This window comes from Mesoplodon densirostris, chromosome 13 (assembly GCF_025265405.1).
Source record: "Mesoplodon densirostris isolate mMesDen1 chromosome 13, mMesDen1 primary haplotype, whole genome shotgun sequence".
NCBI classification, from domain to species: domain Eukaryota; kingdom Metazoa; phylum Chordata; class Mammalia; order Artiodactyla; family Ziphiidae; genus Mesoplodon; species Mesoplodon densirostris.
In genome coordinates, this window is record NC_082673.1 from 51857348 (window position 1) to 51869735 (window position 12388).

General features: G+C 40.3%; 1 protein-coding gene across 4 annotated transcripts; it reads right to left on the minus strand.

The window, feature by feature from the left end:
• Positions 1 to 40: 40 nt before the first annotated feature.
• RBM12B (RNA binding motif protein 12B) lies at positions 41 to 11492 on the minus strand. 4 transcript variants are annotated; one of them, XM_060116581.1, is made up of 4 exons: positions 11330 to 11492; positions 10164 to 10229; positions 7454 to 7500; positions 41 to 6872 (listed from the first exon to the last, which is right to left on the minus strand). In XM_060116581.1, the coding sequence occupies exon 4, from the start codon at positions 6842 to 6844 to the stop codon at positions 3860 to 3862; it is 2985 nt and encodes a 994-aa protein (XP_059972564.1). In that variant the 5' UTR covers positions 6845 to 6872; positions 7454 to 7500; positions 10164 to 10229; positions 11330 to 11492; the 3' UTR covers positions 41 to 3859. The 4 variants fall into 4 exon arrangements, with proteins under 4 accessions (XP_059972564.1, XP_059972566.1, XP_059972565.1 ...); XM_060116583.1 differs by lacking the exon at positions 10164 to 10229; XM_060116582.1 differs by lacking the exon at positions 10164 to 10229 and having other exon boundaries at positions 11312 to 11492.
• Positions 11493 to 12388: the final 896 nt, after the last annotated feature.

Sequence of the window (12388 nt, forward strand, 5' to 3'; positions counted from 1 at the left end):
TAAATAATTTGATATTCTTAAAAAACTGAGGATATCACTGCATTTTTATTTTCTCAGTGTTTAATCTTGGTATTTGTAGCTGGGAGAAAAAAAAACAGTTCTAGTATTGCTCTTGCTGCTTATGATAGCAATTCACTTCTCTTGAGCATCAGTTGCCCTATTTGTAAAGTTAAAATAGTGCATGATATATAAAGCAATCAGCAAATAATTCTGATATAAAATGTATGCTTTGGCTGCTTCAAAAAAATATTCTAAGGACAAAAGGAATATTATACAAAATACTTTTGATGTCAAATTAAATTTTAGACCAGACGTAGGTTGGCAAACTCCTTAAAGGGTTACACGGTAAATATTTTTACAGTTTGTGAGCTGAGAGAGAAAATCAAGGCTATTACATAGGTACTTATGTAACCCTATTTAAAAATGTAAAAACCTCTTTTAGCTTCCTTATAAAAAGACAGGCTATAGGCGTCCATTTCTTATCTCCGAAATAGGTTTATTAGGGTTATTGGAACTAAATGATATAGTTAATTCATATGTAATTAAACATCATAAATACACAGTATCACAGCTCAGTAAATATTAGCTTACATTTAATACAAAGATGGAGGTGATAGGGTCACTGCTTAATAGGTGATATATGGACCAAGAGCCAATGCTCTTGACAGTGTTTTCAGTAAGTGGTAAGTGTGTGCTCCTAACACAATGATTCTTACCTATCTCTTGGTTGGGATGAAGTTTACTTTCTAGGCATGATCTATATTTTTCAGAATACCTCGAGTCAAAAGTGTTTGGCTTGGGCTTCCCTGGTGGCGCAGTGGTTGAGAGTCCGCCTGCTGATGCAGGGGACACGGGTTCGTGCCCCAGTCCGGGAAGATCCCACATGCCGCGGAGCGGCTAGGCCCGTGAGCCATGGCTGCTGGGCCTGCGTGTCCGGAGCCTGTGCTCCGCAACGGGAGAGGCCACGACAGTGAGAGGCCCGCGTACCGCAAAAAAAAAAAAAAAAAAGTTTGACTTTAAGATAATTAAAATGCCACTGGATATTAAACTAGAGAACCAATATGCCACTATACCTGATACATCTAGGAGAGGAAACAAAACTGGCTATGAGATAATTATTGAAGCTGGGCGATGGGTATATGAGGATTTAGTACACTATTCTCTTATCTGTTTGAAATTGGTGGTGTGCTGGTAATTGGCTCTCTGGGGTGGAAAATGCCCTGATTTTCTGCATTTACCAATTTCCATGGTGTAAATACTCCTACCATGGCCAATTTAAGTTATTGACATATCACTGAAGGCAGAGTTGGGAACAGATACGCAAAAATGGCTCCCAAGCAGTAGAAGCCAGCTTTCTGTAATAAACTTTATAAAGTTAAAAAATATATTGAACCAAAGATTATGGAGTAAATTAACTATTCATATCAATCCATTAATTTTACAATCAAAATACAAAGCCTGTGTTTACTACTATTGTGATGGCTTCTTATCTACCACCACCATCCCAGCCTAGATTGAGAAGCAGTTCAATATTAAGTGATACTGCACTTTAAGCTTCATCTTAGCTTTTATTGATATATATTTAAGATGCATTTTTAAGTCTTCCCATATACTCCTCAAATAAATCATCTAAATAATCTCTGAGCAGTTAAAAATATCATTTCTTGGGGCCTCCCTGGTGGCGCAGTGGTTGAGAGTCCGCCTGCCGATGCAGGGGATACGGGTTCGTGCCCCGATCTGGGAGGATCCCATATGCCGCGGAGCGGCTGGGCCCGTGAGCCATGGCCGCTGGGCCTGCGCGTCCGGAGCCTGTGCTCCGCAACGGGAGACGCCACAGCAGTGAGAGGCCCGCATACCGCAAAAAGAAAAAATATATATATATATATCATTTCTTCCTACTGTCATTTTCCTAGCTGCTTGTAAGCTTACTAGTTTCAAGAGCCATACTGATGTGCTTTTCTGAACCAAATTTACCATTTTATTCATTCCACTAGCAAGAACGACACTCAACATAATTAAAAACACACAGAAACTTCTGTTGGTTTTTATTAGACTTCTTTAAATCACTAAAGATTAATCCAAAATACTTATAGCACTAACTGGCTAAATACTGACAAAATATTCTACTTCTGCCATACCCTATTATTAAATGACTAAACTACTGATATAAATTCAAACTTTATTCTTATTTGCTCACTGTGGGAAATATCTAAATCACAGAATTAAGGAAAATTAACTTTGTTTTATGTAAACTATAAAAGGCCAACCAAAGTCAAATCATGTTTCATAAGATGAACAGTTTTAAATTAGAAGCCAATACATAATGTTTGTCTCCCAGAGAAACCCTGGATGTTTTAGTTACTTTGTCTTTTATTAACAATGCTTGGGCATACAAATTTTACCTTTTCTTAATGCTATTTTTAAAGCAAAAATGGAGGTAAGAAAATATCCTTTACTCTTGAAAATATTTTTAGCATGGTCTTACTAAAATTAAAAACAGCACTTAACAAAGTTAGCAGGCAAAAGTATTAAGAGCATGAACTGGAGTGTGTAGTCTGTCTGGGTTGAAACTGGCTCCATGATTTACTAGCTATGACTTTAGGCAAGTAACTTAAACTCTCTGAATTTCATTATCTCATTTGTGAAATAGAGCTAAATACTCTTAAGCTTCTTAGGGAATAATTAAGATTGACATTATGCATGTAAAGTACTTATACTGCCTAGCACATAGTAAGTGCCCAGTGTAAGCATTAACATTATGATGGTATAGAAAACCAAATCCAGTATTTGCAAAATGTCTACACTAAATGTCAAATATCAAAGAAGTCAAAATTCAATCTCACAAAAGTCGTTATATTTAGTCATTGAGTCTTTGGATAAAAAGTTTTGAAATTAGGAAATGAGAACCTAATTTTAAAAATACAAGTTATATGAATCATCAGTAAATTCTTCCTAGAAACACAAACTATGTCCATTTATCAGATTCTTCCCAGCATTAGCCTGAAAGTCCCCTTGTACTTATAATTACTTTTTATTTTTTTTGTCTTTAAGTATTTTGAGTAAGTCTTATCAGTTTGGTTGATGAGATGTTGGAAGAAACCACAGAACTATACACAGCACTAATACACTATTATTACAGAATGTTTGGTCTCTCCTGTCATAAATATTACCTTATACAGCTGTTGGAAACCTTCACAAAAGAAGCTATAATTCTTTTTTCTCTTTATACAAATACAAGTTAGTTGGTCTATTCAGTTGCAATTTTTTTTATTTTTATAAAATCTTGAAAGTTATGATCATCGAAGTTTTAAGAATTTCCTAAGCTTTTTACATAAGTAAACTTCAAGTTCACAGTCTGTCAATTTTGAACTATTAAGGGGAGGCTTAACACAGTAATATCTCAGACAAGGAAGAGGGCATTAATTCTGCAGGCAGTTAGCAATGAAAATGCTAACCCTGAACAATCAGTCACTGACCATTTCCTTATACAGTTTGAGTAAAAAGATGCAGACTACAGAATGGAAACAAAAGTGAATATAAAACTTATCTTCCCCAAATACAGTTCTACTATACAAGTCTTGACGTTTACCCATGACATCAACAAAAATTAATGCACTCAGGGAATTAGTTCTCTCCCCCACTGGTCAAAAAAAAAAAGCCATATATATTTTTAAGTTAGAAAAAGTGAACGGCAATTTGCAAGCAAAAGAAAACCAGATTCACATTCTACTATTTACATTTGTTCTATTCACAGGTCAAAATTAAAATGTTTCTTTTCATTAGTAAAAAATAAACACAAAAAAGTGCATTTTACTGCATCAATACTGTGGGGAGGTAATTCTGAATTTAGAAATGCTCTCTAGAGCAAAATTAACTTAACTTTGCGGGGGCCAACTGGCCTATCATTCAGATCTTTAATAGCAGCCATAGCTTCATTGTAGTTTATCATGGCAACAATGGCTTCCCCTGTAGGTAATCCTTGCTCGTTATACTGTATTGAAACTGAATCAGGTATGATTCTGTAACCATGGAAAAAGTCTAGAATTTCATTAACATTAGCTTTAAATGGAAGATTCATTATCTTAATGGGTGTTACTCTACCTGAATTACAATTTAATTTTGGATCAGGCATAAATCTCCCCTCAGGAAAACTTCCCATATTACGCTTTCCAAAATCAAACTTGCCACCTTCTGGGCGACCAAAATTCACAAAAGGGCGATGACTTCTAAAATCATCAGGGGGGCTCCTAAACTCCTCACCAGGAACTCTAAAACTGTCAGTAAGTCTAGGGTCCTCCTCTGGAGCTTCCCTGAGGTCTTCCTCCGGGAGCCGCCTGAAGTCCTCATCAGAAGGGCTTCTAAAATCTTCCTCCTGGGGACTCCTGAAGTCCTCATCAGGAGGGTGCCTAAAGTCTTCATCCGGAGGGCCCCTGAAATCTTCATCCAGTGGGTGCCTAAAATCTTCCTCTCGAGGGCGCCTGAAATGCTCCTGGGATGGCCGCCTGAAATGTTCCTGAGGCGGCCGTCTGAAATGCTCCTGGGGTGGCCGTCTGAAATGCTCTGGGGGCGGCCGCCGGAAATGCTCCTGAGGTGGCCGCCGGAAGTGCTCCGGGGGCGGCCTCCGGAAATGCTCTGGGGGGGGCCGCCGGAAGTGTTCCGCAGGTGGCCGCCTGAAGTCCTTCTCAGGAGAACGCCGGAAATCCTCCTCAGGAGACCGCCTGAAGTCCTCCTCGTGGGGCCGCCTGAAGTCCTCCTCAGGAGGTCGCCGGAAGTCTTCCTCTGGAAGTCGCCTGAAATCCTCCTCAGGGGGCCGCCTGAAGTCTTCCTCAGGTGGCCGCCTCCATTCCCCCGGGGGAAGCCGTCTGAAGTCCTCCTCAGGAGGCCGTCTCCAATCCTCCTCAGGTGGCCTCCTGAAGTCTCCCTGGGGGGGCCGCCTCCAGTCCTCCTCAGGGGGTCTCCTGAAGTCTTCCTTGGGAGGCCGCCTGAAATCCTCCTCAGGTGGCCGCCTCCAGTCCTCCTCCCGAGAGTGCCTGAAATCCTCCTCCGGAGAGTGTCTGAAGTCCTCTTCCCAAGGGCGTCTGAAGTCCTCCTCAGGAGGCCGCCTGAAGTGTTCCTCCCGAAGGCGCCTGAAGTCTTCAGGGGAGTGCCTGAAATCCTCCGGGGAATGCCTAAAGTCTTCTGGAGGGCGCCTTTCAGGAGGTCGGAAATCCCCCTGGGGATGCTTGAAATTGTCCAGTTGCCTCAAGTCCTCTTGCTGATGCCTAAAGTTTTCAGAAGGGCCAACCGAGTAGAATGGTAGATCATTTGAGTCAAATGAATGGGAATGATCATCTCTATCACATGACTGTGAATGGTCATGCATTCTCTCACTGGACATTGAAGAAAAATTTACACCAAACTCCCGCATTTGTACCTCAGATATGAGCCTTAACAATACCTCTGTCCCCAAGAATCTTCGTCGGTTTAAACGTTCAGCTTTCATGGCCTGTTCTTCTGATCTGAATTTCACCAATGCTTCTCCTAGACCAACTCCCTTGTCATCATAAAGCAAGTAAATGTCATCCTCAGCAAGAGAAAAGTCTGCAAAGAACTTCTGCACTTCAACTTTTGTAACATCAAATGGAAAATTTCTTATATATATGCACAGTTTCTGGCCAGAATAGCCTTCTTGAGAGTATTTTTGTGAAACATGTCCAAGCCTCTCTTTCTCTGTTGATGCTGGTCTTTTCTTTTCATAACATTCAATGAACTTCAGCATCTGTTTTCTAGAAACTGGATCAATATGAACTGGACGATACTGTAAAACAGTCTTATGTAAACCCAGAGCAGTGTTATAGTCTTTCAGAGTCTTGAACATCACAAAGGCATATCTTGTTCTTCTTTCATCCTTATATAAAAACCTAATCTGTTCATTAGTCAGATCAGTATCTCTAAAGAAATTTCTCAAATCTTTTTTGTTAATACTTAGGGACAGATTTTTTAAGTGAACATAAAATCCAAGAGGAGAACGAGAACGTGTTCTTCTGGGAGACTTTGAATGAGATCGTTTCCAAAAATGTCTATCGTTAATTCCTCTTGGTGGAGAATGTTCTTCAGTCCTCATAGAAATGTCACCCTCCTTAACTGCATTACCTCCAAACTCAATCCACTGTTGTTCCGAGCCTTGCATTACTTCAATAAATCTTGAACCCATAAAACTTCTATGACATTTAAGACCTCCTGAAGCATCAATACATGAAGCAAATTTTACTATGGCATCACCATTATTTCGGCCATCATGATGCTTTAAGAAAATTACTCCATCCACACACAAGCCAGAGAAAAAGACACGTACATCATCTTCGTTTACTAAGTAAGGCAAGCCTCGTAGAAACAAGTAAGGATTCTCTGCCTTCAATGGCCGTGTCTTTCTTGGCCTTAAATCACCTTGTCCTGTACCATTAGTATGAAACCCAGCATCTTGATTAATCGGAGAGCCATATCCAGAATTACTTGCTTCTTCTTTAGTAGCCTCAACAAAATTAGATAAGCTGCCAACCCCTGGTGCCCCAGATCCTGGTCTCTCTCGTCCCATGCGATCAGTTCTTTTCATTTCTATAGTCTTCTGCATTTCTGCCTTACTACTAAGAAAAAGCTCTACAGATGAATCCTTGATAAACCCTCCTGAACGACTTACGGCACGTCTTGCATCTTCATCTGTTGCAAAAATAATAAAAGCCTCCCCAACTTCCCCTCCAATTATATGCACTCCTCCATCAGGAATAGTCAATCCCGTGAAGAAGTGACGAATATCCACAGGCCCCGCAATAAAAGGAAGCCCCAGTAAACGGATGACTACAGCCATGCTGAGCTCAAACCACAGCAATAATGACCTGCAGACAGAAAGGTACACATAATAGCAAGTCTTATTTTTGAAGTACCTAATCCCAAACTAAGCTTAATAGTTACTTGGTTCCTACCTTCTTCAGCATTTATAAATGAAAATAAGACATGAGTTCACAAAGATATTGACTGCATCTAATTCTTAAGAAAAAAAAAGGAATAAACTTTCTCCCAACTAAACATACAAATAAATAAACCAGCTACTTTGAAGAAACATTTCCTATCACCTAACCTATACAGTATGAGCATCAAAAACATCACATCTTCTTTGTAAGTCTGCCAAGTGCTACTTCACAAGACCAAACAATTTTCAGACGTATCTTCTACTGAAACATGGGAGAGAGCTTTGGTGATTAAAGAATTTTACCAACCACAACGAATTTTACATACTTAGAAAAGACATCTATGGTCAGTATATAATTGCTGCTCATGATAATAAACTGCTTACCACTATTGCATCACTGACCAGACATAAAGTACAGAAGCCATATGTACCTAGATGTACTATTCTACTTTGCTTTTTTTTTTTTGTCAAGCTTCTGTGAAACGCCTTAAGCTCTGGGTATCTTACCTTTTTTTATTTCTTGGAGACCTGTTAATTCTGTAAAAGCAACTTAACTGTGGAAAGAAAATGAAATATAATTAATCCTTGGACCCTGCAATTGATCTTAAACAACGCCAGATTAGGATATTCACTTCAGAATTACCTATTAAAAGTGAAGCAGTATAAGGAAGCACAACTAAGGGCATTACAAAATGGTTATCTTTGTTCCAAGGGGAAATTAATCATCCTTCAGCAGAAAGAAGGTACAGATTCCAAGTAGACATCGGCAAATTATTTAGAAACAAAAAACCTGAAAATTTAACAATCGGTCCTTGAGTGGAAGTGACACGAGGAAAAAGGTGATGGACATGTTATATATTTTGATTGGAGTGTTGGTTATATGGTTGTATAAACTTATCAAGGCTAAATGAATTCTATCCTTAAGGTCTGTGCATTTCACTGTATATGAATTTTATATCCACTTAAAAAAAAAACTGTTCTACAAGTAAAATGACAATTTAACACCCAAAATTCCCAAAACACCTTCTATTCATTTCCACCTATGAAAAGACCAACATCTAATTCATTATGTCCAACTCTCCTGCAAATCTCCTCCCTTTCAAAACATAAGACCAAATCAAATTAATGAATGATACAATGAACACGAATGTTTCAAATTCAAAAACCAATTTTTAAAGCAATAAATCCAAGACCAATGGCTACCATTTGGACACAATTTTACGTTCTACATATACATCTCACATTTCTAAACATGGAACCAAATTTCCTGATTCCACTATAATTAAGACAAATAATAAAATATCCCTAAAATCTAAAATCTCAATTACTACTACTCTTATACTCACCTATTGCTACTCCTTATCTTAAACTCCTAAAAAACTATTAAAATTCATCTTAAGCCAGAAAGAAAATATTCAGATAAACACAGAATCTTATTATGCTAATAAGTTTATTCCATTTCAAACAACTATCCTGCATTCTACCGAGGAAACCCAAATGACAATGTAGAAAGGTAAAAATATAGTAAGAATATATTAGTTTGGGGCTTCCCTGGTGGCGCAGTGGTTGAGAGTCCACCTGCCGATACAGGGGACACGGGTTCGTGCCCCGGTCCGGGAGGATCCCACATGCGGTGGAGCGGCTGGGCCTGTGAGCCATGGCCGCTGAGCCTGCGCGTCTGGAGCCTGTGCTCCGCAATGGGAGAGGCCACAACAGTGAGAGGCCCACGTACCGGGAAAAAAAAAAAAAAAAAAAAAGAATATATTAGTTTGGAATGTTTGGGGACATCAGTATTAACAACTGAAAAATCTCAATTTAATATTCCTTAAGGAAATTACATGTAATACTTTCAGAGGTACCCAAACAAAGTAGTCTAAACCAAGTAAGTTTTTAAGACCTGCTAAATTAATGATTATAAGTTTATGTTTTTAGTGTGCAAATAAAGGTTTTAATTCAGTACTTACACCTAAGTACCACTCATCCACAAAAGTGGTGTCTGAAAACATGTTCTTTGAGGTCTGCAAGGCTTATTTTCCTTTGAAAAATGTCCAAAGATTACTTTTTAAACTACAAGCTAAACTAACAAGGATAGCAAGAAATTAACTGGCACATTTTACACATCTGAATTATCAATGCCAAACTGATATTAAAAATATTAATTAGTTTTACTATAAAATATTTGCATGGTATATGGGGGGAGGGGCAGAGGACATATGGGAAATCTTTGTACCTTCCACTAAATATTACTGTGAAACTAAAAAACCGTTCTAAAAAATAGTCTATTAGAAAATATCTGCACTGTCTCCCCAACCCCACCCCCACCCCACCCCCGCCAAAAAACGTGTATAAGCTTAGTTTCTTCAACAAACCAACATCCACACCAACATTATAACAAAAACTACAAATGGCTTCTGAAATAGTTGTCCACATTACTGTTCCAAGACTCCTTCCTATGCAAAATGACTTAGCTCCTTTTTTGCTTTTAAAATATTTTAGAAAGCAGTGTAATAAACATCATTTTGTCCCTCCTAAACTTCTTTAAAAATTCAAAAGGGAACAGAAATATATCTACAGAAAAAGCTGAGAACATTTCACGGAATAATTAATGCCAAATAAAAAAAAAAAAGTCTTATAGGGGCTTCCCTAGTGGCGCAGTGGTTGAGAGCCCGCCTGCCGATGCAGGGGACGCGGGTTCGTGCCCTGGTCCAGGAAGATCCCACATGCCGCGGAGCGGCTGGGCCCGTGAGCCATGGCCGCTGAGCCTGCGCGCCCGGAGCCTGTGCTCCGCAACGGGAGAGGCCACAACAGTGAGAGGCCCGCGTACCGCAAAAAAAAAAAAAAAAAAAAAAAAAAAGTCCTATAATTTATCCTCCCTAATTTGTAAACAATATTCTAAGTAGTTCCACAAGTACAAATTCGTGAATTGCAATTCAAGTAGAATATATAAAATGTTTCTTCTAATTTGCCACAAATGTAACTATTGCTTAAACTTTTCTGCCCTTGAGATAGAAAGGTAATGTACCATTTATCCCTCTAAAAAACACACCTAGGAGACCACCTGTAAGAAACCAGCTCTGAAAATGAGCATCTTTCCTGTGGTTCCCATGTTATTTCCTTAAGCAAATTCCCCAGAAATTCTATTCTTAGAATATTACACAAAAAAAGGAAAACACAGAAATACCCTAAAATACTCTACACTTAAAATTTTTCTACTTACGAATGCAACAAAAGTATTTTTGTGGCTGTGTTGGTTTGAAGACAGTGATCTGTTACAACTTCTAACCTATGAAAAGAAGGAAGTGGGTCCTTAAGAGCTCATTTAAGGGCAAGTCGCTGAAATTAACAAGCTCATTTTAAATAATTTTCCTAATTTTATCCAACGATTCATCCCACTTAATCATCATTATCACCAAAAAAACCCGCGAAATGTGCATTCTTCTCATCAAGACTGAAAGGGAAAAGGGAGGAAGGCTAAATTTAAATGGTATTATTTCAGATCCATTTATTTTAACTAGAGAAGAGCAAGTCATTTTCCAGACATGGTGAGGGGGAGAACACACTGCCACTATTTCTTAAAACCTAAAGTTAGGATGAAGCACATACGCAAGAGTTTCCCCTGCAGAAAATAATCTACCCCAGTCCACAATGATTCTTTATGACGATCTGCCTTTTATCCTTTTATAATGTAGACGGTTAAAATAAAAAACTAAAGGCATGACGACATAGAGCCAAGTCCCCAGTAGGAACCGTAAATGAAGATGAATCCACACGGCACAGGAATTCCCATAACATCCGTCATCCTCAAACGGATCATCCGAAGGCATTGCTTCTATAGCCCAAAGCCTTTGTCCATACTCCCAGGGGTCAGAGCTTCCTTCTTTCGCACCAGGCCAAAGTTGCTACGTGGGATCCGATGCTGTAGCCAGACCTTCAGCCAAAAATCAGCCTTCATATTAACCTGGACCGCCCAACCTCCATGCCTTTCCGTTACACCGTCCCAAGGGCAAACGTTCCGCCCTAACTCGCCAAAGCGTGAACTGTCCCCAAATCTACCTGAAACACTTAAGCTCCCCTCAAGCCTAATGAGCCAGGCCTTCAGCGCTTTTCTGCCACCGCTGACTACGATGACATAGCAAAGAAAAAAAAAATACCTATGCAATCCTTCGAGATCTTCACTCTCAAGCAGACTGGCAAGTGCACACACACCACCACATGGACGGGGGAGTCGGTATATAGCAAGGAAAGAGGGTGCCCTAACGACAGAAGCTACGCTAGTTCCTGGCGCGGCCCCGCCTTTCCCTGTGCTTCCGTCCCGGCCGCCAACCCCTCCCAGCCCCCGGCGCCCCAGGGGTTACTGCTTCGCACTTGGCAATAAACACACACCGCTGCTGCCGAGTCGGAACCACAAGGCTGGTGGCGGGGGGCACTCCTCGTCGCAGCAGCCTCCCCAAAACAGGCAGACCCCTCAGTGAGCTTAGAAGAAGATGGCGCCCACTCTCCCCTCTGCTCCGGACAAACGGACGTACAGTTTGTCTGCCCATGCGCTCTCCAGGCGTAACCCACCACCCCGGCGCCCCGGCCACGTTTGCGCACGCGCCCAGACGCTCACCTACTTCCCGTCGTCCAGGGAAGGGAGGTGGCTCCCACAAGCGCGCTCGCTCGCCCTGGAGTTGCTGAGCTCCTGCGCATGCTCAGATTCCAACCAAGCCGGGAACCTCAACAAGGGACAGGAGAGAGCTTCCGAGACAAACAAAGTTCGGGGTTAACCCGTTGCTGCGGTGAGAGGCTTCAGTAAATAACAGCCCAAATACACTGGACAAACGTTCGTGATTCCCAGGAGTTAAGAAAAGAGACGCAAAACCGGAGAAAATTTTGCGATTTCTTCATCTTTTCAGCGCTGCAGTTATGTGTTCTAAGCATCTAACGAAAGCCTCTTTGTAAATACTTTTAAAAGACCAGAAAAATGTTAGTGTTGCTGCCTTAGATGTTCCAGGTACAGTGCCAACATCCAAGGGGCTTAATAAGTGCATACATATTCAACTTTAGAGACATTTATGAAGTCTGTAAATGTCTTTATACAGTTCTTCCTACCTTTGGGTTTTTTGAAACAGAACACATAAGCCAATTTTGCAAATTGGGAAGCGAAAAGCACAGTTACAGGCACGTTCTGTGGTGCCTGCTTTGTAAGAACTGGTGAACAACCTTGTGTTTTATTATTTGCAAGTAACAAAGCAGCCCACCACGTTTTATAATTACAGGATACATTTATGGGTGGATTCAAGGCTCACTAAGAAACTATTACTTTAAAGCATTGTTACATATGAGAGAAAAAAAATGAGTTTTCAATATCTCTCTCCCTGCAAAATACCCATTCTCTTTGAGAAAGAAGAGGTAGTTTAACAAGTGAATAAAAGGTGGTTCTCTGAGTGAGCCACCATTTAC